We start from the raw sequence: 24,207 nt of genomic DNA, 5'->3' as shown, positions 1-24,207 counted from the left end.
GCGCGCACGCGCTCTAAGCACAGAGCCAGGGAAGCTGCGTGCACCAGCAGCAGCTGCAGGGAGGCCGGAAGACGCCGGAGCAGGACCGCGGCAGTAAGGGGGACGGCGTCTCTGCCTGGCAAAAGACAGAGACGCCGATACTACAGTACCCCCCCTTTAAAACCCCCCCTTTTTTAGGCCAGCAAGAAATTCTTTAAGAAGAAGAGGGGCATGGATGTTCTCCCTGGGTTCCCAAGACCTCTCCTCCAGGCCAAACCACTTCCAATCCACCAGAAAAAAAGGTTTTTCCTCTTACTCTTTTGGTGGCCAAAATGTTTTCTACCTCAAAGACATCCTCAGCGGAGACTGGAGCTGGAGTGGTACCTGGATCGTCAGAAAAATAATTAAGAACAACTGGTTTGAGGAGAGATATGTGGAAGGAGTTGGGAATCCATAAGGTGGCCGGGAGTTTTAGCTTGTATGCCACAGGATTGATTTGCTTGAGAACCTCAAACGGGCCGATGAACCGCGGACCCAACTTATATGATGGTATTTTGAGCCGAACATGTTTGGAGGAGAGCCAGACTCTGTCTCCCGGACGGAATTGAGGCGGATCCAGACGTCTCTTATCAGCATGTTTCTTCATCCGCTCAGAGGACTGAAGAAGTGGGGATCTAGTGTCTTCCCAAATAGTAGAAAATTCGCTGACCAGAGACTCCGCGGCAGGATTGTCCACAGAAGTGGAGACGGGAAACGGAATCCGGGGGTGTTGACCGTAGACCACAATGAACGGGGATTTGGAAGAAGACTCACTCTCATGGTTGTTATAGGAGAACTCGGCCCATGGTAGGAGCTCAACCCAATGGTTATGGTGAGCATTGACGAGATGCCGGAGAAAGTGGGCCATTTTAGAAAAGCGGTCAGCGACCACCCAAATGACAGTACAACCGGCAGAAACAGGGAGATCTGTAATAAAGTCCATAGCAATGTGTTGCCACGGAGCGGAAGGTACGGGTAGAGGCAGCACACGGCCAGCGGGAAGATGCCTGGGAACTTTGTTACGGGCACAGGAGGAACAAGCCGAGACGAAATCTGCAACATCCTTGCGCAGAGAAGGCCACCAGTAATGCCGGGCGATGAGCAGGAAGGTCTTCCTCTGGCCAGCATGGCCGGCGAGTTTGGACGAATGACCCCAGAGAAGAACCTTCTTACGATCCAGAACACCTACAAAAGTCTTACCGGGTGGGAGACGAGACAGGTCAAATGGGGCCACAGTCATTACACTGGAGGGGTCAATGATATGCAGAGGCTCCACCTCTTGGTCGGAGGACAGGAATGAGCGGGATAGAGCGTCAGCTTTAACGTTCTTGTCCGTAGGGCGGTTATGTAGAGAAAAGCAGAATCGGGCAAAGAACAGAGACCACCTGGCCTGACGCGGATTGAGTCTCTGGGCGTTTTGTAAATAGGCCAAGTTTTTGTGATCTGTGTAGATGATCACTGGGTGCAGAGACCCTTCCAGCAGGTAGCGCCACTCCTCCAGCGCCAATTTGATGGCAAGCAGCTTACGATCTCCTATGGAGTAGTTGCGCTCGGACGAGGAGAAGAGCTTGGAGAAGAAAACGCAGGTTACCATTCTCCCGGACGGGGATTTCTGGGTGAGCACCGCTCCGGCTCCGGAGGAAGAAGCATCAACCTCCAGGAAGAACTGCTTATTGCAATCCAGACGGTGCAGCACAGGGGCGGAAGAGAAAGCTTGTTTTAGGGAGACGAAGGCCTACTCTGCTTCGGAAGTCCATTCCTTGTTCCCTTACGGGTGAGCGCGGAGATGGTAGCGGTCCGGGAGGAGAAATGAAGAATGAAGAGGCGGTAATAATTTGCAAAGCCCAGGAATCGCTGAATCGCCTTCAACCCCTCCGGTCGGGGCCATTTTAAGACGGCAGAAACCTTCTCGGGATCCATCCAAAGACCAATCTCAGAGATAATATATCCCAGGAACTAAGGGAAGTCTGCTCGAAGAGACATTTTTCAAATTTTGTGCAGAGACAATTCTGCCGGAGCCTTAGCAGAACCTGACGAACATTCCTCCAGTGTGAGGGCAGATCCGGAGAAAAGACCAAGATATCATCCAGGTACACCACTACGCAAGAATACAAGAGGTCACGGAAAATGTCATTAACTAGCTCCTGGAAGACGGCTAGGCATTACAGAGACCACAGGGCATCACGCGGTATTCATAGTGACCATTCCTGGTGTTGAAAGCCGTCTTCCACTCGTCTCCCTGGCGGATCCGGACCAAATTGTACGCCCCACGTAGATCGAGCTTGGTGAAGACCCTCGCGCCTTTAAGGTGGTCAAACAGCTCCGAGATGAGAGGCAGGGGGTACTTATTCTTGATGGTAATTTGGTTAAGGCCCCCTGTAATCGATACACGGCCGTAGCGAGCCGTCTTTCTTTTTAACGAAGAAGAATCCTGCTCCAGCCGGGGAAGTAGATTTCTGAATGAATCCCCTAGCAAGATTCTCCTCGATGTACTCAGACATGGCCAGTGTCTCAGCCAGTGACAAGGGGTAGATACGCCCACGGGAAGGTGAAGCGCCAGTTACCAGGTCGATGGGGCAATCATACGGCCTATGAGGTGGTAGTGTCTCGGCCTCCATCTTGTCGAAGACGTCCGCATAGAACCAGTAGGGTGCCGACAGACCAGGTAGATTAGTCGGAGTAGACGGAGGTAGAGCCGGGCGAACCGGAACCAGGCAGGTCTCATGGCAATCCTGCCCCCAACGGAGCACCTCACCAGATCGCCAATTCAGGATGGGTTCATGGTTCTGTAACCAGGGTAAACCTAGCAAAAAGGAGTGAGAGAGTCCGGATAGCACATGGAAAGAGATCCCTCTGAGTGCAGCATTCCCACATGAAGGATTACAGGCTCTGTGACGAGCAAGATGGTCACCGGAAGGAGTCTCCCATCCACGGAAGCGACTGCCAATGTTTCGGCCAGACGTTTGGTGGGTATCTGATACTGCTCCACAAGGGACTGAGAAATGAGATTCCCAGCGGCTCCGGAATCCAGGTGGGCGGTCTCAAAGAAGCTGGTCACACCACTGAAGATAGGAACGGATAGAGTCAAGGACGCAGAGGATTTACTCTTGCCTAGGATGACCTCTCCAAGCGGTCCTAGACACTGGAGTTTCCGGGCTTCACCAGACAGGAACGGATCAGATGCTCCTTATTGCCACAATAGAAGAAACTCCCTTCGGCTTGGCGCTTCTCTTGGCGAGACTTGACCATCTTGGTCTGGTCAATCTGCATGGGTTCGGGCGAGCGTGCCCGGGGAATTGCTGGTTGGGAGGCAGGTTTCTGGAATACAGGAGTGAGACGAGGAAATCTTCTCTACCGAGTAGTCTCCTTAACTCGTTCCAAGAAACGGATGTCAATCCGGGTAGCTAGTGACACCAGGTCGTCCAGGGTGGAAGGAATGTCCCGACCGGCTAGCTTGTCCTTGATCCGTCCGGAAAGACCATCCCAGAAGGTGGATACCAGGGCCTCGTTGTTCCAGGCAAGCTCAGATGCGAGAGTGTGGAAATGTATGGCATACTGGCCCACGGTGAGACTCCCTTGGCAGAGACTGAGAAGAGAGGAGGCAGTAGAAGTCTTTCATCCGGGCTCATCGAAGACCTTCCGGAAGGCAGTGAGGAAAGCCAAAAGATCGGACACCAGGGGATCCTCTCTCTCCCATAGAGGGTTTAGCCATGCCAATGCTTCCCCGGTCGGAGGGAAACTGATGTGCCAGAAGTTCAAAGTTCATTTATTTCTATTTTCTACAGCAGTAATGCTATTCATATTTCATACTTCATATTCATATACTCAGCGTTACAGAGTGCTACTTTCTTTTTTCATTGTATATGGAGGTAGCTCCTCTTAGTAAGCACCTGTTCACACCTATTTCTTATAGTGGAAGTGCCGTAATTTTCTTTGTTACTAGATTTAAGCTTTGACTGAGCACTCCACCCCCATGCCGCAGGTGGTTTTAATTGCATCAGGATCTTACTTTCCCACACATAAGCAGACGGATGTCCCTTAGAGAGGTATTCACATTGTTAGGTCCTGACATCGAGAAACGCCTTATCGCAGCTGTCAGGTACACATGAATTGGCCAATTTATGCGCTAAGATTTCTAATTTATTTCTATGTTCTACAGCAGTAATGCTATTCATATTTCATACTTCATATTTACATGCGCTAAAATTTTTCAAATATTTTTCATTTATTTCTATTTTCTACAGCAGTAATGCTATTCATATTTCATACTTCATATTCACATACTCAGCGTTACAGAGTGCTACTTTGTTTTTTCAGAAGTTCAAAGTGCAGCGTGCGCTGGTTTAGAAAACCCCGACATAAGACGGGGTGTCTGCCAAAACGTGGGGGCAGCAGAGAGCCGGGGAGCAGGGCCGGATGCCATGGCACTAGTAGGCTGAGGTGCCGCTCGGCTCGAGGCGAACACAGGTGGGATGGACAGCGTGTCCAGGCAAGAGTTGACAGACCGCAGGTAGGTCAGGATAGTTTCCTGTTGGGATCTCTGACGAGAAACCTCCTGGTACAGGTCAGCAAGCGAAGGAGCCTGGGGGCCACCGGGTTCCATGGCCTGTGCAAACTGTTACGGATCCGGGTGGTGAAACCTCTGCGCTGCGGTGCAAGGAGGGACCAGAGGGGCGTGACTAAGTATCTACTCGGCCCCACCGAGGTCGCACGGCGGCTCAGTAGACTCCGTGACCAAGGAGGAACCAAGCAGAGGGACCAGGTGCCACTCTGGGACCGACCTTTTAGGACAGCAGGTGACTCCCACGGGTCAGAAGGCAGGAACTGACCGGTACAGCGGATGAGCATGGCAGGCAGGCTGACGAGTGGTCCGGGTAGACAAACAGGCTGATTCGGCTGACAGCCAGACGGGTGCTCCGGGTAAGCAGGCAGGCGAGCACAACAGGTAACAGGCAGCAGCTTCCAGGTAAGCGGGCTGGCGGGCACGGCAGGTAACAGGCAGGTGCTTCCAGGTAAGCAGGCTGGGGGCACGGCAGGTAACAGGTAGGTGCTTCCTGCAGGGAGGCCGGAAGACGCCGGAGCAGGACCGCGGCGGTAAGGGGGGCGGTGTCTCTGCCTGGCAGGAGGCAGAGACGCCGATACTACAACGTGCCTGTATGACCTCCCTACAACGCCTGGGCATGCTTCCTGATGAGGTTGCGGATGGTCTCCAGTGGGATGTCCTCCCAGACCTGGACTAAAGCATCCGCCAACTCCTGGACAGTCTGTGGTGATGTTGGTGGATGGAGCGAGACCTGATGTCCCAGATGTGCTCAATCGGATTCAGGTCTGGGGAATGGGCGGGCCAGTCCATAGCTTCAATGCCTTCATTTTGCAGGAACTGCTGACACACTCCAGCCACATGAGGTCTGGCATTGTCCTGCATTAGGAGGAAGCCAGGGCCAACCGCATCAGCATGTGGTCTCACAAGGGGTCTGAGGATCTCATCTCGGTACCTAATGGCAGTCAGGCTACCTCTGGTGAGCACATGGAGGGCTGTGCGGCCCTCAAAAGAAATGCTATCCCACACCATTACTGACCCACTGCCAAACTGGTCATGCTGAAGGATGTTGCAGGCAGCAGATTGCTCTCCAAGGCGTCTCCAGACTCTGTCACATGTGCTCAGTGTGAACCTGCTTTCATCTATGAAGAGCACAGGGCGCCAGTGGCGACTTTGCCAATCCTGGTGTTCTGTGGCAAATGCCAAGCGTCCTGCACGGTGTTGGGCTGTGAGCACAACCCCCATCTTTGGACGCTGGGCCCTCATACCACCCTCATGGATTCGGTTTCTAACCGTTTGTGCAGACACATGCACATTTGTGGCCTGCTGGAGGTCATTTTGCAGGGCTCTGGCAGAGCTCCTCCTGTTCCTCCTTGCACAAAGTCGGAGGTAGCTGTCCTGCTTCTGGGTTGTTGCCCTCCTACGGCCCCCCCCATGTCTCCAGGTGTACTGGCCTGTCTCCTGGTAGCGCCTCCAGCCCCTGGACACTACGCTGACAGACACAGCAAACCTTCTTGCCACAGCTCGCAATGATGTGTCATCCTGGATGAGCTGCACTACCTGAGCAACTTTTGTGGGTTGTAGAGTCCGTCTCATGCAACCACGAGTGTGAAAGCACAGCCAACATTCAAAAGTGACCAAAACAACAGCCAGAAAGCATTGGTACTGAGATGTGGTCTGTGGTCCCCACCTGCAGAACCACTCCTTTATTGAGGGTGTTTTGGTAATAGCCAATAATTTCCATCTATTGTCTATTCCATTTGCACAACAGCATGTGAAATTGATTGTCAATCAGTGTTGCTTCCTAAGAAGACAGTATGATTTCACAGAAGTTTGATTCACTTGGAGCTATATTCTGTTGTTTAAGTGTTCCCTTTATTTTTTTGAGCAGTGTATATATATATATATATATATATATATATATATATATATATATATATATATATATATATATACAGTACAGACCAAAAGTTTGGACACACCTCTTTTAAAGATTTTTCTGTATTTTCATGACTATGAAAATTGTACATTCACACTGAAGGCATCAAAACTATGAATTAACACATGTGGAATAATATACTTAACAAAAAAGTGTGAAACAACTGAAAATATGTCTTATATTCTAGGTTCTTCAAAGTAGCCACCTTTTGCTTTGATGACTGCTTTGCACACTCTTGACTTTCTCTCTTTACTTAGCTGCTTTTTTCTTGCCATAATACAAATTCTAACAGTCTATTCAGTAGGACTATCAGCTGTGCATCCACCTGACTTCTGCACAACACAACTGATGGTCCCAACCACATTTATAAGGCAAGAAATCCCACTTATTAAACCTGACAGGGCACACCTGTGAAGTGAAAACCATTTCCGGTGACTACCTCTTGAAGCTCACCAAGAGAGTGCCAAGAATGTGAATATAAGACATATTTTCAGTTGTTTCACACTTTTTTGTTAAGTATATAATTCCACATGTGTTAATTCATAGTTTTGATACCTTCAGTGTGAATGTACAATTTTCATAGTCAAGAAAATACAGAAAAATCTTTAAATGAGAAGGTGTGTCCAAACTTTTGGTCTGTACTATATATATATATATATATATATATATATATATATATATATATATATATATATATATATATATATATATATATATATATATATACTGTATATATAATTTTTTTATTTATTTTTTGGAAAGGCTATTCTTATTACGGACATGTGCCAGAAATTAAGAAAAAGGTAAAATAAATTATATACAATCTCACAAATAGAAATTGCTAGTTACACGAAATTAACCACATAAAATGAGAGAACAGAAAGTGTCTGTGTATAGACATGGATATAAGTAATAACATGCTATCCCTACAAATTGGCTGCTACTGAAATATTTTATTCCAAAATAAAGGGGGTTCCAGGCTGCATAGTCATCCAATTAATAGTGCTGCTGAATCTCATGGGAACTGCCAGGATTAGAGAGTTCCAACAACTCCTGGAACTGGCGGAGGAGCATACAGCTTTTGGAAATCACGCCAGAATAGAGAGTTTTCCAGATTGACGATTCACAAAGGTTCAAGTTGTAATTCTGTATTGTGGAGCGTTTGTCCAGTGACGACTAATTTGTTCCATCAACAACTCATCAGCTCAGTGATACTGACGTGATCCAGGCCTATTACCATCTAATGGTTAGTAAATTAAAATAAGTGAAAACTAAATTCTACCTAGAATATGTGTCTTTAGAGACATAAAGAAATGTTATTGTATGTAAAATTTGACATAAAATTGGTAACGGTAAACTATTACTCTACTACTGACATATGTAAAGCTGTAAGCAAATGCCCATTCAGATAATAGTAATGGCTTTGTACTATAGATTATGGCATTGTTTCTCCCCTTGTGGTCTGCTCTCGAGTCACACTCAGACCTTATAGCAGGCAGAGTGGATGGAAATTATGCATCTCCACAATGCACGTGTCACATCATACCTCCAGCAAGTTCACTTAGGCTACGTGCAACGTGGTTTCCACTCATAACGGAACCAACAGTATTATTCTGGACTCGTTATGTAAATGTATTCACCCTTCCCCTTTAGTGAAATTTGTTAAGGATCACAATTTCCTACTATATTATTTAAATATATTATTTCTGCAGGCTAGAAAAAGGCTCAACGGGCCAAAACACACATCACAACCACTGTGTGGACATGGTGAGAGATTCAGCAGGACCCACTGGACTTCAATGACTTTTTCTGGGTTCTGTGTTGGTGCTGTCTTTTAGATTGCAAAAATAGTGCTGTATTTTGCAGTACTTTTGACATCAAATGTGATGGAGCTACTGACAGAGGCTATAAACGAAGCCTGAGCCGCAGACTGTAGTGTGAAAAGAGCCTTTTTTTAGTTTTCAACTATTCGTCCACACTATCAGAATTTATAAAATCTTATCTCAAGGTGCTTACATTTCCTACTGTGCACACAGCTCTTGATAACAATTTTGCTTAGCTCACAATTTCTATACTGAAAAATTTTCATGCTCCTCATAAGTGACTTCAGCACTGATAAAGGACCTCTCTTTCCACTTAAACCCACTACACATACTATGGTCCTCTTGGACTTCCAAATGCCATTGGAGCAAATTTTACACATAAGATGCAGATTTCCTTGAAAGGGTTTTCTATTTAGAATATTTTTAAGCCCATTGGGTTGCTATTGTTTAGATAGCGCTGACTCTCTGTCACTGCTTCTGGTGAATAATTACAGGCTGCAGCGGTGATGCCTCCCACAGTTACAGAGCACATGACCACAGCAGAGTTCAGAGGTTTTATAGCACACGCATTGCTTCCTCCATTAAAGAAGACCTGTTATCAGGTCAAAAGTGGACAGATTTTGCTTCTATTTCATTCCTGCTGCTCTCCTGAGTATTCAGGTTTTATTGGTTTTCTTTTAAACTCATTATTTTCAAAACATGAAATTATTCTCGATCCATTGGATAAGGGATAACTTACAGATCACTGGGGGACCAACTGCTGGGAACCTCATGATCCTCAAGATCGGGGCTCAGGAACCCAGAGATAAGGCTCTGCAAAGTCGCATCTTGAATAGAAGGGAGATCTGTATGCTCGACCTTTGTTGCTTTCATTGTCTTTGGAACTGGCAGAAAAAGCCAGATTATGGTTTTGTTTTAATCCATTAGTAGCCAGGTTAACATTTCAGCTCTTGTTTATTATTCTGGAGACTAGTTTCTTCTAGATAAGAATGTAACTGAAGACTCTACCTATCAACCTGTGCTTTCCTTAATGACCTACGAATATCATGCTTTCACCTTCTCAATCTCATCAACAGGATTTCTCCTAATTGGATGGTATATTCCCTACACTCTATTAAGATCATTATGTTTGCTACTATAACATGTACAGTATTGCGAGGCATATTTTCTATTTGATTATGTTTGTATTATCTTCTAATATACTGAAGATGATATGAGTAATAAGTAGTGTGTATTCTCCAATTTTTCTTTCTTTTCAGTAGGTATATACTAGCAAGGGAACTACTGTAGTTCTCAACTGAACAAAATTTGCACTTGTACCAACACTTCAGTGACTGGATGAAAGTCAGCAAAACCCACAAATGTCAGTGGAACTGGTTGACTATCTAATATGCATCAGAGTCTTGACCCTTCATATGGCAGATTTGAAGGGGAAAATGGTTGAGCATGTTGTATTTCGACATGTTCGACCCTACATTCCCAATTCCCATAGTAGATAATCCACTACCCACATACGTAAAAACAGAAAACACACAGAAAACACACGCATGCTTAGCCGAGCTGGGCACATGTGCCTATAGAATAACAGAGAAATAGCTGTCAGCCAAACAAGCCAGCAGTTATCAAAGTGTATGGCCAACTTAGCAAGTTTCAATCCTTTGGTCTCCAATTGTTCACGTGTATTGAACTTTTGCTATGCTGTACATTGTATAGTTTCTCCTCATTAATAAGCAACGGTGAAAATGTTGTGGCATTAGTCAGCGTTCACAATGTGTTAACCTACCTATTCATGATTCTGCGCTGGGGCTTTCATCTGAATGCCTGAAAAATGGAATTTAGGTGTTTCCCAATGGAGCTAATGAGTTCAATGTGGCAAACAAAGTTCAACATATAAAACGTAGGACTCTGTTGAACCTTAATTCTAACTAAAACACATTCATTTAGTAAATCTCCCCCAATGGCCCAATGGGTATATTTTTCTTTATGTACCTTGGGTCCAATTCATTAAAGTTTTTATACCATAATTCTAGTGTAAAAAGCTTTGAAAAGTAGCAAAATGTTAGCCCAACACGAGACTGTGACTTTTGGCATTTTCACAACATTTTCTCTCAGCTCCGACAGATCATCACTCATCATATGCTCCTGATTCTTTAAGACATGCAAGCCTCTTGAGGAATCAGGAACATCTGACTCCAACACGTCCCTTCATTAAGACCAGGGGACATCGTTTTTCCTTTAAAAGGTTCCACAATATTGTTTTATGTCATGTCAATATTCTGGAACCACCGCCAATACCAAAACCAGGCTTGTTTTCGTCCATTACTCACGATTCATTAATTATCACAATAAAACATTATAGTGGGAAATTACCTTTAAAAGGAAAGTTTCACATGATTCATGCTGCTCGAAACAAGGGCATCTTGAATCAGAGATTGGTTCTGGTTCCCTCATTATAAACATTTCTGTTTTACTCTCAGGGGGCAAAACAAAGTTGAAAAATGGGATTGGGGACACAATAGAGAGCGACCTGTTTGTCTAGCTTAGGCAGGGAGGACAAACCTCCTTGACTAGTCGTCTAGTCTCTGCCCTGTTTTTAACTGCTTTTTCTCCGAAATGCAGTAGAATTTGTGAAGCAGTCAGTCTTTGATTCACGCTGCCTGTGGTTTGGGCAGCATAACTCACTTTAAGATCAAAATCGTAATACCATAAAAAAAACCACAAACAGATCGATAGACAAACATTACACAGTTTGCACTGGAACGCTTGGCACCAATAAACATCCGGTTGGGTTGAGCCAAGCGATCTTCTGCCTCTTCACTGAAAATTAAATGAAAAGGTGTTTGTTATTCAGGTCGAATTATCCCTGTGCGACCTTCCAGTTGCAAACACGAGAGCGTGCTTGGTTACAGTTGGGCCACGAGACGTGAAAGTGATTAAGTTGAACTGCCAAAGTTTAATAGGAGGAGGAACACGCTGCTCCTACACATGCAGAGTGTTCTCATCATGTGGTCATCTAGGTTCCCAGTGTGTGAGCTCAGAGCAACTTGGAAGTTTAAGCCATCCAAACAGGATATATGCCTTGTGAAAATCCTTTATTCCCATCAGTTTCCTGACAGATGCAGGAGAGAAATGGAAATATTTCATATCCAATTCTAAAGCTGAACCAGTATTAAGGGGAAAACGGCTCAGCTCTAAACTGAAAACTAATTACATTTTGGCTCTAGTGTTAGACTACTTACTGACCGTGTGGAAAATGATTATTATATTTGCTGTGTGTCTGTAACACATATATTTATAGACTTACCAATCTTGGCCAGTTGTCTACTTGGCCTGTTTTAGAAGACATATGGATTGGATGAATTTCAATAAGTCTGATGTGGTCAGACATGAGTATCCAAATAAATTATTTCTGCAAAGGCTCAGTCTCTGTTTGTCTCATTCAAGCCCTAGATTTTCACCTTTTCTACTTTCTCAATCCATTTTTCATAACACGAGAGGGCAGCCAGGATGCTAAAGGTTGACACATTGCCACGTTAAAGACAGTCAAACACATGAATGAATGAGCTACTGAAGTCTTGCTCGATGGATCCATGACCTCAGAATCACTAAGATAACTTTTTGCCCTGCTGCTGCACAGCCCTAATATTGGAAGAGTATCTCTTGACCTCTCTTGTGAACATATCAGGCACATCCCGTACCTTCTCTGTTTTGCTAATGTTAAAAGTCTCGTTATAATTTCAAGTAAAGGGAAAAGCACAGGGAAACAGCCTCATTAAATTCCATTAAAATTTCAGTTTTTTTTTCTTCTTACATAATCATTCATTATTGATGCATTAATATGTACTGCTGATATTTGCCTCACAACCTATATATATATTTATTTTACTCACTTATATAGCGCCATTAATTCGAAAGCGCTTTACAGACCTTATTGGTGCTTACTCTAGATTCCCTATCAGTTTGTCTTTGCCGTGTGGGAGGAAACCGGAGTGTGGGAAATCAGAGTCCATTTTGTCTTCTCAGCTCCCATTTTATGCTCAAAAATGTATCACGCAGCACTTTTACACAGAGACCTTCCCCCTTCACATTCCAAGTCCCTGAGATTCTGGGTCGAACCAGACACTTAGACACAACTATCTCAGAATCCCACAAAACAGTTTCTTGCTTGTTGGCATAAAGCCCTTTCTATGTATATAAACCCCTCCCGCACTTAATTAAAGTGGAATCTTATGCTGGACACTACATGTGTGCTTGTACTGTATTGATTCTCCGAGCTCGTTCTTTCCACCTCTAATCTGGCCTCACACATCAACTCTGGTGGGCCCGTTGTGCCCACAGGAATAAGAGGAGGAAACCCACGCAAACACAGGGAAAACATACAGACTCCTTGCAGATGTTGTCCTTGGTAGGATTTGAACCCAGTAACCCAGTGCTGCAAGGCTGCAGTGCTAACCACTGAGCCACCGTGCTGCCCTATATCAGACTTATGTCCACAATCATAATCGTACCATACAAAAGAAAAAAAAAATGCATAGAAGAAAACCGAAGATATATTTTTTTCTCTGCCATCCGGTCATAATTGTAGTGGTGATTATATAAACAATGCATGTGTAAAAAAATGTTAAAAACAAATGACGGTATGAAATACAAAAAATGTTGTTTTGTGAAAGCCCACTTGAATTGGGTCACAAGCAGTTCACAAATGTTCCACGTATCAGTGAATGGTGTGACAGCTCTGCATGTTAATCACATCATCATTTTGCAGCCCCGGGAGATAGATTTGTGTTGTGATTGGCTTCTCTAGCGCCTATGTAGCTTGTGCAGACACTGAACAGGACACACAAAATAGGCTGCAGGCTTGGGTTGCAGTAAAAGAGAAATATTGCCAAAGGCTCGGCTACTGGTCACAAATCTGTTTTGCCAATGCAAATAAAGTGTCAAATAAAAAAAAAATGGTAAAGCAAGTGTTAAATTTCCTTTCCGCAAAATATTCAGAAAACTTGGTGGCTAATTACTAATTTTTTATTGGGTTTTCTGCAGTTATTACAGATATTTGAGTTTTTATTTTATAATTCTAAGTAAACCCTGCGACCACTGAAAATGTGAGAGTCCAAATTCTTGTAAATTGTTGCTATAACATATAAGTGTAGTAGTACTGCATATGAAACATTGAGAGTAAGTAAAACTGTAATAATTTTAAAAGGAATATGTCAGCAGGTTTTGCTATGTAATCTGAGAGCATCCGGATGTAGGGGCTGAGACCGTGATTTCAGAGATGTGTCACTTACTTACTCATGCTATTACTTTGATACAATCACTGTTTTCTCTGCTGCAGATCTAGCAGTGCTCAGAATGCTGAGCTCTATATAACCCGCCCACACCACTGATTGGCAGCTTTCTATGTAAACTGTGCACGAGTAGAAAGCTGCTAATCACTGCTGGGGTCGGGGTTACACACAGCAGTTGACCAGTAGGCATGAATCACCTAGTCCTGTAATGATAATCTCCTGCTGATAAAAATAGGATTTCTTTGAAAAAACAACAACACTAACCTAGAAAGTGACACAAAGCTGGAATCAGGGTATTAGACCCTCCATCATGCTCCTCTCAGATTACATAGCAAAAATCTGCTGACAGATTCAATTTAAGTCTCACAGCTATATTGTATTTTAAGCCCCCCTCCACAGAAATACCATACAATGAACTGCCACGGATTCAGAAAATTCAGAGCCAAATTCAAATATCCATATTTATGCCTAAGAAACTATAGAATTTTACACTTGGTATAATGACTGCAGTAGGTTAATCAACCCATGAACTACATTATATGTACCGCCATTTTTAGGTTTTATAATCCATAATTAGTTCCAGAAGAGTATACAGAATCTTATGTCTTCCATTACACTGACGAGCAAAAGAGTAACACCGTTTTGAACTTTTGACTTTCAGACTCCATATCTCACCATCCAGTACTGTTTCAAATGTGAGACTACCATTATTTTATAGACAATCATCTTGGCTATCTCATACATAACTTTGACTTGCAACTATTTTGCATATGATTAGTCGGTGTAAATGGTTGTCTACCTCTGGTGACAATTATTTATTGATTTACTTAAATGCATACATTTTGGGCTAAACATACGGTAATTCTTTCAATTTGGCTTCATGAAATATTTTGCACCGTTTGGCTTTCACAAGCTCTTTGTTTCCCTTTCAGTTATCCCATTCTGCAGCCAGCAATAGACATTGCAACACAGACACTGCAGAAGGTAAACTTTTTAAGGAAACCCAATTACAAAAATATCCCCAAAGGTGAACAACCCTTGTAATAGTTCAATTTATTGTTATAAGGTTAGTGTCTTTTTTTTTTACATGTAGTATATAAAAGTTGGGATGTTACTGCGGTTACATGTATTATTGACTATATTACTCATCTAATTAGGTTAGGATAGTTACTGGTCATAACAACACTCCTTAGCATATGACTGCGTGTACTACAACTATTGGTCATACTGTCCTTGTGTGTGCATATTAAGGAGTTAAGCTACTACTAAGATATTGATGACCTATCCTTAGGATAGGTAATTAATATCAGCTTGGTGCATGTCTGACACCTGACACCCCCCATCCCCGATTCAGCAGTTACCAAATGAATAGGAAATGATCTGATTTACCACTCTATATACTACTTACATGCGGGTGCTGCTGGATCTGGTAACAGGTGACTGGTGTGGGTGTCAGATGTAGGACCTCCACCAATCATCAATACTGACACATGGAATATTACATAAAATCACTGTTAAAGCTTTTCTTTTCAGCACTCACTACCTGCATGATGTAATGAGAGCATACATAGCTGGATGTGGATGTGGCTGTCGTAGAGAAAAATTGTGAAATCCATAAAGACATCTCCGGAGAGGGGATATATCACCCTCACATTAAACAAATGGAATTAATTATAACTGGGGAAGTGAGAAAGAGCTGACACTTCAACCTCCACTGAAGTAGGACCTCCTGCGGTGAACCAGTAATTATAACAGGGGATCTGCTGAGAGCCAGCCACCAAGTCTAGGATTAGTATACTCAAAGGTGGAGATGTACATTTTCCGAGGCAGGGACTTCCTTTGTTCAAGGGAATTATTTCAGACACTTTGAAGCCAGTGGTCAGTGATGAATAATGGGGTTTGTGTTGATCCAATATTCATGGAAGATATATTTTCAGCGCTGTGGCAAAGTGACGAACATAACGCATTCAGTCACGTCACCGCAAGGCTGGTCTAACACCTTCAACTTAATATTGAAAAGATGGATGATGCTATCCATGCCATGTTTCATCTCTATAGAAAGGTAAAATCGTGATAGGAACCATTACAAAAATATCTCCCGCCTGGGACCTACAGGGCCGAAGTTGGGGATCTCACAATCCTCTAAAGCCCTAGCACATCCCATGACCATATGAGCTCACGAAGGGGAGGTATGTAGGCATAACTTTAATAAAAAACAGAATTTGGGTTTTTGGCATTTCCGTGACACAGGTTTAGTGCTTTTAAGTTTGTTATCCCTTTTATTGTATGTGATTGTATATAGCGTATTGTTTTGTTCCCATTTTGTAACATCTATGTATATTTTTTATAAACAGTATCTACTTTTCCGGATTAAATATATAAAATGTAATAGCTCTGTTGCTCTTGCTCTGTAAACCGCATCCCTGAAACTAAACGCTACAGGTCGGGTGTCTAGTCGGCCTATACAAACAATTGGTGGTGGCAGCCGGTTTTTCGTGGGTTATTGGGAAGCTTGACAGTGACCGTATAAGAGTATATACTGTATATATATTCCATGGGTTGGAATAGGAAGTGTATATACTATACGTACACTATGAGCTCCCTGATATCCGGCCTAGTAGTGAAGGCAGTTGCGGCCTCATCCATCAATCATCAGCCACTTGCGTAATGTTCTTGATGGTTGGAGGCAGCGGAGTGCTTGTTTGTGAACATTGGGAACGGCGGGGAGATATATGTGGAATCTCCTGGCAGTTCCCATGACATTCTATGGAATTTACTTTTAGTTTAACTAGATTTACCATAGTAAATTCCTCAAGTTCTAAACTACCCATAATATCCATATCTTGCATTTAGCTGCAAACACTTAATAGCAGTTTTACTCAATGGGTAAATTAGTTCATATTTGAGTTAAAATGTAATACACTCAATGCAAATTGCTATTGGTATTAAAATACAGCCTTAGAAGCACACAAACTTTTTTATTAAATATTCAGTATTATAATTTATAGGAAGAGATAAATGAGATAGCGATGCTCACCCTGTGCGTTTTGTAATAGTCCCCAATGTCATTGGTTGCTTTATTTGAACAAGTGGTAGCACCACGGTCAGACTGGGGAGTGGTGACAGTCGTGGATTTCCTGGGTTGTTGTTGGTAAAATTATTGTAGTTTTCTTGACTGTTAAGTTTGCCTGTCAATAAGAACAAAACAACATGATGAAAGATGTTGCAAGAAACAGTTGTAGAGGTTGCCCGACACATATAATGCCCTTTACAAATATCTATTTTAAATCCCTAACCACTTTGCTTTATTTGAAAATTCCCTACTGTAATCCATAAACAGCTAATCCCTGTATCTGTTTTTTTTAACTTAACTTCCTGTGACATTTTATTTGAGGGGAGCCTCGTTTCAGTAAAAGAGGCGTCAGGGACAGAAGCTGGAGGGCGGTGGTGACAGAAGAAGTGTGGTGGCAGTGATTGAAGCTGCGGCACTGCAGTCACTTCTCTCTGCCTCCATCACCACAAATGATTCTGGACGTCATCAGAGTACGGTGGTGAAAGAATCTGTCGTAAGTGACAGCAGCGCTGCCACCTGATGATTTCCTGTTTCACGAGGTGTGATAGAAGCTGCAGAGAAGTGACTGCTGGACCATCCTCCTGTGACATCCTGTTTGAGACTCCCCTCAAATGAAACGGCACAGGAAGTAAAGTAAAATAAAAAACAGATCTAGGGATTATCTGTATATGGATTACAGTACAGAATTTTCAAATAAAGCAAATTTCTAAAGTGGTTAGGAATTAAAAATAGATTTTTATAAAGTTAATTATATGTATTGGACAATCCTTTTAAACTATATATCATCAAACCATTTCACAGTTCAAGAGACCGGTCCTATTTTGTAAAAATAACAAATTCAAAATGCATATCTATATACATGATAGTAATAAGTAATACAAGATTACAGCACAGTCCTGTGTTGGGAGGTGGAAAATTCCTCCTAGGATCTTAGCTCAAAAATCCTCAAAGTACAAATAGCAAAAAGTGCTCTAAAAAGGCTTCCTGGTAGAAGCTGAAATGTTCCTCGGGGAACAACCTCACTGCCTATATATATATATATATATATATATATATATATATATATATATATATATATATATATAATTGTCTTATCCCATCTGTCTGTCTGTCCTTCTGTCGAGGAAATCCCGCGTCGCTGATTGATCCGGCCGCGGCCAATCAGCGACGCGGGATTTCAGAAAATAGATGGCGGCCGTTAGCGGCTCATCTGCCGCACGGAGGTCAATTTTGTTTGTACTGATAGATCAGTTGATAGATTCAATACAGTTATATGCAAATTATTGCTTGCACACTTTTTTAAATTTCTGTATAGGAAATGATCGCTTAATTTGACAATTAAGAAAACAAGTGAAAAGTTAGCTATAATGCCAAAAGAAGGATTTTTATGCTGCATGCTCATCAGGAAACCCTACATGCAGATTAATTTAAAAGAATGTTTGATGATAATATAATAATAATATCAGCTAAAAGGTTAGTGCATTTGGGATCAGCTTCAATAACACAGAGTATTTAGGAGTGCAACCAAAGTAGGCAAGCAATAAAACAATACTGGTAAGTGCTTCTATAGAAATGGCAAGGACAGAATGCAAGACACAGAAGAGCTGTATCTAAGCTAACCTTTCATTAAAAAGAAAACAGCATTACAAACAAGCTGAGATTGATGGTTTTGATTAGTGAGGATTATTTCATGATTTAAATGCCATGAATAAAATCTGTTTTCCAAACAGTCTAACACCGTTTAACCTTTTGAGCACTAAACATGGATGCTGCTCATCTCAAGAACTCTTGCTCTAGCTATTGTTAGCCACTCACAACCTTTCAGCCCCCAGACAGAAGAGGAAATGAGCTACAAATTACACAGGATGGAGGGAAAGAAAAGCACAGAGAAGAAAGAAACGGGGAAAAATGTGAAAGAGAAAAGCCTTGAATGAGCCTGTTTGTAATAAAATCAAAGTACTTTAAATAGTCAAGAAACAGTGAGTTAAAGAGTTTAGATCATTAACTAGTTTTTGGGTTTGCAATAATGCCATGAGATGTTGGCTTTTGTCCTTAATCAAAGAGTAACCATATTGGGAATTAAGTTCCTAAATAACTGGTACATTCTTCAGTACATATTACAGAAATCCCAGGCCTGATCCACACAATCCTGGCTTCAAGAGGGTTCTTAAAATTTCAAAACGGCTACACCCCCAGCGCAGCCACCTTTTTACAAGGAAGAATAACAGCATAGAAATGGATTTCTCACAGGAAGCTGCCTGAAATACCATAATGGTACTCGAAATGGAAAGAAAACAGCCAAAGGAAGAAGGCAGGAAAGTTCCCTTAATGAATTTGGACCTTCGAAAAAAAAAAAAAGCTTCTCTGCTCCTTTATATAAAAAAAAAAAAAAAAAAGCAAGATTGTATATTTCCGGTAAAAAGTGATAACATATAAAATGCAGATGAAAACTATATAAAAACAAAGTAAATAATGGATAAGGGACCAAACACAGATTGAAGGCATAGAGTTTGAGGAAGATAAATCTAAATGAAAAATGTTGTAGCAGGGTAATTACTGTTTAAATACCCGTGTGTTAGTCCACATTATGTGCAAATAAGTATGTGTAACTCTTAAGAAAACACACATAAAGTGTCTAAATTCCCAAGTAAAACTTTAGCCATTGTAATAATTATGGCATGTTGACATTACACTTATTTGTTAATGATTTAGGCCCAGGTGAAAGTTTAATGGTTTTCACAGTGCTTGTCTGCAGCGCTTCTAAAGGATTTATTTGTCCCACAAGACACAGAAGCAAAGTAAATAGTGAGAGCCGCACATGACAGAGGACGACAGCGGAAAGAAATTCTTTTCAAATTACAACAATTCTGCAATTACTCGTATAACCAGAGGATGATTGCAGGTAATTGCGATGGTTACACTGTTATTATAATGTACTAAAGGAAATCACAGGAAATTTGCTAGCCCACAGAAAGTTTATTCCAGGTAAAAAGGAGTTTTTCTGTTTGCAGTTAAAAAAAAAAGGGTTACAAGTGTAGCAGATACTGCAAGTCTCCTTGCCAGGTGCACAAAAATGCTAGGAGCGTTTATACCACAGTTCAAGAAAAAGTCATAAGACAAAGCAAGAGAGAAAACAGTATGAAACGATAATAAAAAGACAACAAAAACCTAGTAATAAATATGACAGGTCTATAATAAATAAAGAGAGTGTGTGTGTGTGTGTGTGTGTGTGTGTGTGTGTGTGTGTGTGTGTGTGCAGATACTGAGAACCAGGTTTTTATCCTAGAGAAAAGTTGGAGAAAGTTTCATTTTCCTTATACCTCTTACAAGAGCACGACTATTCTCTGCATTGCAAGCTGATATGACAAGTGGAAAGTGCAATTGCCACCTGACACTATATAATAAGGTGCCTTAAACTTCATCCCTTGAATATAAAATTTGTCAACAGGGTTTTGCTATCTAATCTGAGAGTAGCATAATGGAGAGAGAGACCCTGATTCCAGTGATGTATCACTTACTGGGCTGCGTACTACAGTTATGATAAAAGTGATTTTATCACTAGAGGACTAGTAAACCTGCTGCCATGTAGTCTCCAATATTCACAAGATCTTTTTAATCCTGCTCCCAACACTGATTGGCAGCTTTCTGCCTATGCACAGTGTACACAGAAAGTTGGCAATCAGTGGTGTGGGTGGGGTTATACAGAGCTCCGCATGAGGCTTGGTGCAAGTTATCACATATAGTCTCACCTGAGAGAATCGGGTCGATTATGCAAATCACACTCTGATCAAACTCTGATCAAAGTGTGAAGATAGTGTGATCAGATTCTCTCCGGTGAGGAAAAGATGGGTGAAAACATTTCTCCATTCTGTCAGACCATGGAAATCGGACTGTTCACAGATGACATCTGAGTCCAATGGTTTCCACGTACGCATTGACTTGCATGGCCGAATGCAATCCTAATATCGGATCAAACGCAGGCATACAGTGATTTCTTCCTTGGACCGGCGCAGTCCGAGGAAAAAATATGATACGTGCACAGTCCCATAGACTAACATTGATCCGAGTGTGATTCGATGTTTTGTAGGCTCACATCTGGACCAAAATATGCTTGTCTGCACCTGCCCTTAAGAGAACTGGTAGAGATGCAGCAGATAAAGCAGTGATTTTATAAAACCTGCAGCAAGCAGCCCTGTAAGCCACACATGGTTGCAATCACGGCCTCTGCCCATCCATCCCATCATGCTGCTCTCAGATGGGGTAGAAAAAAACCTGGTGGCAGATTTCCTTTAATAATATCTAATGAGACTTTTGAGAAAACATGAAGTGAAGTTGTACTATAATCATTGAGATGAACAATGGATAATTTTCTCGAACCTATCTACTGATACATGGATGATTTCCTGTATGCACTTAAAGGGGTTTTCTAGGATAAATTTCCTATTCTCTTTAGTTTTTCCAGTATATAAATAACAAACTCAGCAACAGTGTGTGTCACCATTATTGGCACCCCTTCATTTTTTTCATAGACTGTACAATATCTTCAGAAATAAATGGAAATGTACCAAAGTTTTATCCTCAGAATTTTTTAATTAGTGGTGCATAGTAATACAACTATAAAACATTGTTTTTCAACTTCCATGTTGCATTTTCAAAGAAGAAACAGAATAAACAGCATGTGCAGCAATAAAGGCACCCCTAATTAATACTTGGCTGTACACCCTTTGGAATTGGAATTGAGGACAGCCTCCAAATGTTTCTTGTAGTCATCTATAAGCTTCTTATACTTCTCAGCTGTAATTTTCTCTCACTCTTCCTTTGCAGTTTGCTCAAGCTCTTGAATGTATGCAAGGTTCTTTTTCCCAATGACAGATTTCAGCTCACTCCAAACATTTTCAATGGGATTGAGGTCAGGACTCATTGCTGGCCATTTTAAAACAGTCCATTTTTTTCTTTTTAAATCTTTCCTGTGTACTTTTGAATGTGTGCTTTGGGTCATCGTCTTGTTGGAGGACTCATGATCTTCAACTCAAACTGTGTTTTCTTACACTGGGTAGGACATATCGCTCTAAAATCTCTTGATAATTCTCTGATTTCATGATTCCTGTGATATGGTCAAGGCTTCCAGTACCAGACGCAGCAAAGCAACCCCACAGCATTATGGATCCTCCATCATGCTTAACTGTTGGTAAGGTGTTCTTTTCCTTATAAGCTTCATTGCATCATCTGTAAATTGTTGCTTTGCATTGCCAAAAAGCTTTATTTTTGTTTCATCTGTCCATAGAACATTGTGGTTTGTCAAGGTACTCTTTGGCAAAGATCAGTCGTTCCTTTTTATGTCTTTTCTTCAGCAATGGTTTTTTCCTTGGCCTTTCCCTATAAAGCTCTGTTTTGGTTTAGTGTGGTACATGTTGAAACCATGACCCCAGACTGTTCCATGTTTGCCTTCAGGTCTTTAGATGTTAGACGTGGTGATTTTTTCATCATTCGCACAAACCTTCGAAGACATCTCTTGTCAATATTCCTCTTTCCCCAACGTCCAGGGAGGTTCTTGACGGTTCCATGCTTGGGAAACTTCTTAATAACATTGCGCACTGTTGAAACTGGGATACCAAGGTCTTTGAAGATGGCCTTATACCCTTTGGAAGTCATGTGTTTGCTAATAATGGCAGTTCTGATGTCCTCAGACAGCTCCCTAGTCTTCAACATTGTGACAAAGCAACAGGGCCTAGCATGTGGCTTTTTAAAACAGTGAAGTCATCATTCATTGGCTAATTCATGTCACATGGGCACCAACAATTAATAACAGGAGAACCTCTTTTGTGATTTGCCACAGGCGACTCAAAATGTGTTTCCATGCTAAATTAATGTATAAGGCGCCAATACCAGTGTCACAGCAAGCTATAGGTTTTTCTATTTGTCACTTCCATTGTTTTTGATTTTAAATTATTGCTCATCATTTGCTCTTTTGTATTTAACATGAGTGCTCTGCACAAAAAAACTGTTTCACTTGATTAATTTTTTTCAGGAGATATTACACATTATGTAGTTAAACTTCATGGGTGCCAATAACAATGAGCAGGACTGTAACCTAGCCCTCCGCAGGTTCAGCAATGCCTCTCCGCCACTGCTTTTGTCTTTGTTGACAGGCTGTAGCGATGATATTAAGACTGCAACAATTATTGTGCAAGAGTGCTAGTTGGCTGCAGTAGTTAGGTGCACTATATTCATGACATAACTGCTGCAGCCTGTTAAAAATGACCAGACAGTCATTGCTGGACCTGTGGAAAGTGAGTATAATTAAATTAGATATTTTTACACAGGCACAGTCTATGAAAGATAGAAAATTCTTAATGGAAGCCCCTTTACAAATATGTTTAGATTGATTAATAAGGAAACCTCATTGGATTTCATATGTTTTTAAGAACATGACTCAAGAGTGTCTGATAGCAGTGGATTACAATGAAATGTTAAAATCCATCAAAAGCAATATCATGTATATGATGGGGATGTGAAGATCATACATTTTATTGAGCTTTTGAACAATTGCACAGTAACATACTAAGATAGACAAACAGGCTTAATGCATAAGACATGGCAATAAATAAGAAGGTCAAATAGTTCTCATATTAAAATGAAAAAAAAAATGACACGTAACAGAAAGAAGGGGTGACAGTCATTAAAATTGCCAAAGTAATTCTGTTAATTAATTAACTACAGAAGCTAATGAGTATAAATAAGTACCAGGTCAATAAAGAGTAGAGGGCACAAAGCAGGATTAGTGATGAATTTAGGAAACTCCTTCCAGGATGAGGCACAGAAATAATAGTCTCAGCAACTCGTCCATTTGTCATTCTCATAAGTAATATCTGTTTGCTAAATAAAAAGCATTTTGTCTACAAGTCATAAAAGGATAAGGGTTTGAAATAATTTAGAAAAAGTGAGTGTTGTTAATGTGTTTAAATGGCAGACTGAAAAGAGGCAGGCGTGTAACAGTGAAAGAGACCAGCATCAGCACTCATTTCTAAGCAGTAAATGATGGCTTCTGCTAACATACATTGTCACATCCTCTGCCAGGCTTCTTTTACATATGGTGTGCAGTAAGGATTACAGTTAATGCTTGAAATGCAACACACTCTATTTTCTTTCTTCTAAATCTAATCCAACAGGAACATATGTTGAAACTGGATCATTTAAATAACAGAAATTCTTCTATGATGGTGTAAAATTGCTTAGTAAATAATCCTCATTTTATCTTATAAAAACTGATGGATTATTGTGATTATTTCTTAAAAGTGTAGGCCCCCAGGACTGCTCCCAATAACAGCACTTCTGTTACAGATGCAGCCCAGCCGAGTAAATGTATATAGGGGATCATTCATAAAAGAAATGCAAAATGTAGGACATTTGGTGGAAATTTTGAGTACTGAGGTCACAGAAATTTACTATTAATTTAATGTTAATATACAAGGGTTTCCCACCAATAAACACTATGAGCCCCATTCATCAAAGCTTTTACGCCAGTA

At 41.6% G+C, this 24,207-nt stretch overlaps 1 protein-coding gene across 7 annotated transcripts in view; it reads right to left on the bottom strand.

Annotated features, from left to right (window-relative positions):
• BCAS3 (BCAS3 microtubule associated cell migration factor) overlaps nucleotides 1–24,207 on the bottom strand; it is a 1,370,469-nt gene that overhangs the window by 780,691 nt on the left and 565,571 nt on the right. For all 7 annotated transcript variants that reach the window (XM_073665482.1, XM_073665487.1, XM_073665488.1 and 4 more), the window contains one exon: nucleotides 16,646–16,796. In XM_073665482.1, coding sequence (XP_073521583.1) covers nucleotides 16,646–16,796 — 151 coding nt within the window. The remainder of the gene's footprint in view (nucleotides 1–16,645; nucleotides 16,797–24,207) is intronic.

The sequence above is a fragment of the Phyllobates terribilis genome, unplaced genomic scaffold, assembly GCF_046119375.1.
Source record: "Phyllobates terribilis strain yellow unplaced genomic scaffold, ASM4611937v1 Scaffold_2__4_contigs__length_985480577, whole genome shotgun sequence".
NCBI lineage: Eukaryota > Metazoa > Chordata > Amphibia > Anura > Dendrobatidae > Phyllobates > Phyllobates terribilis.
The sequence above is the reverse complement of the archived record's forward strand: the minus strand, read 5'-3'. Positions and strand labels throughout refer to the sequence as shown.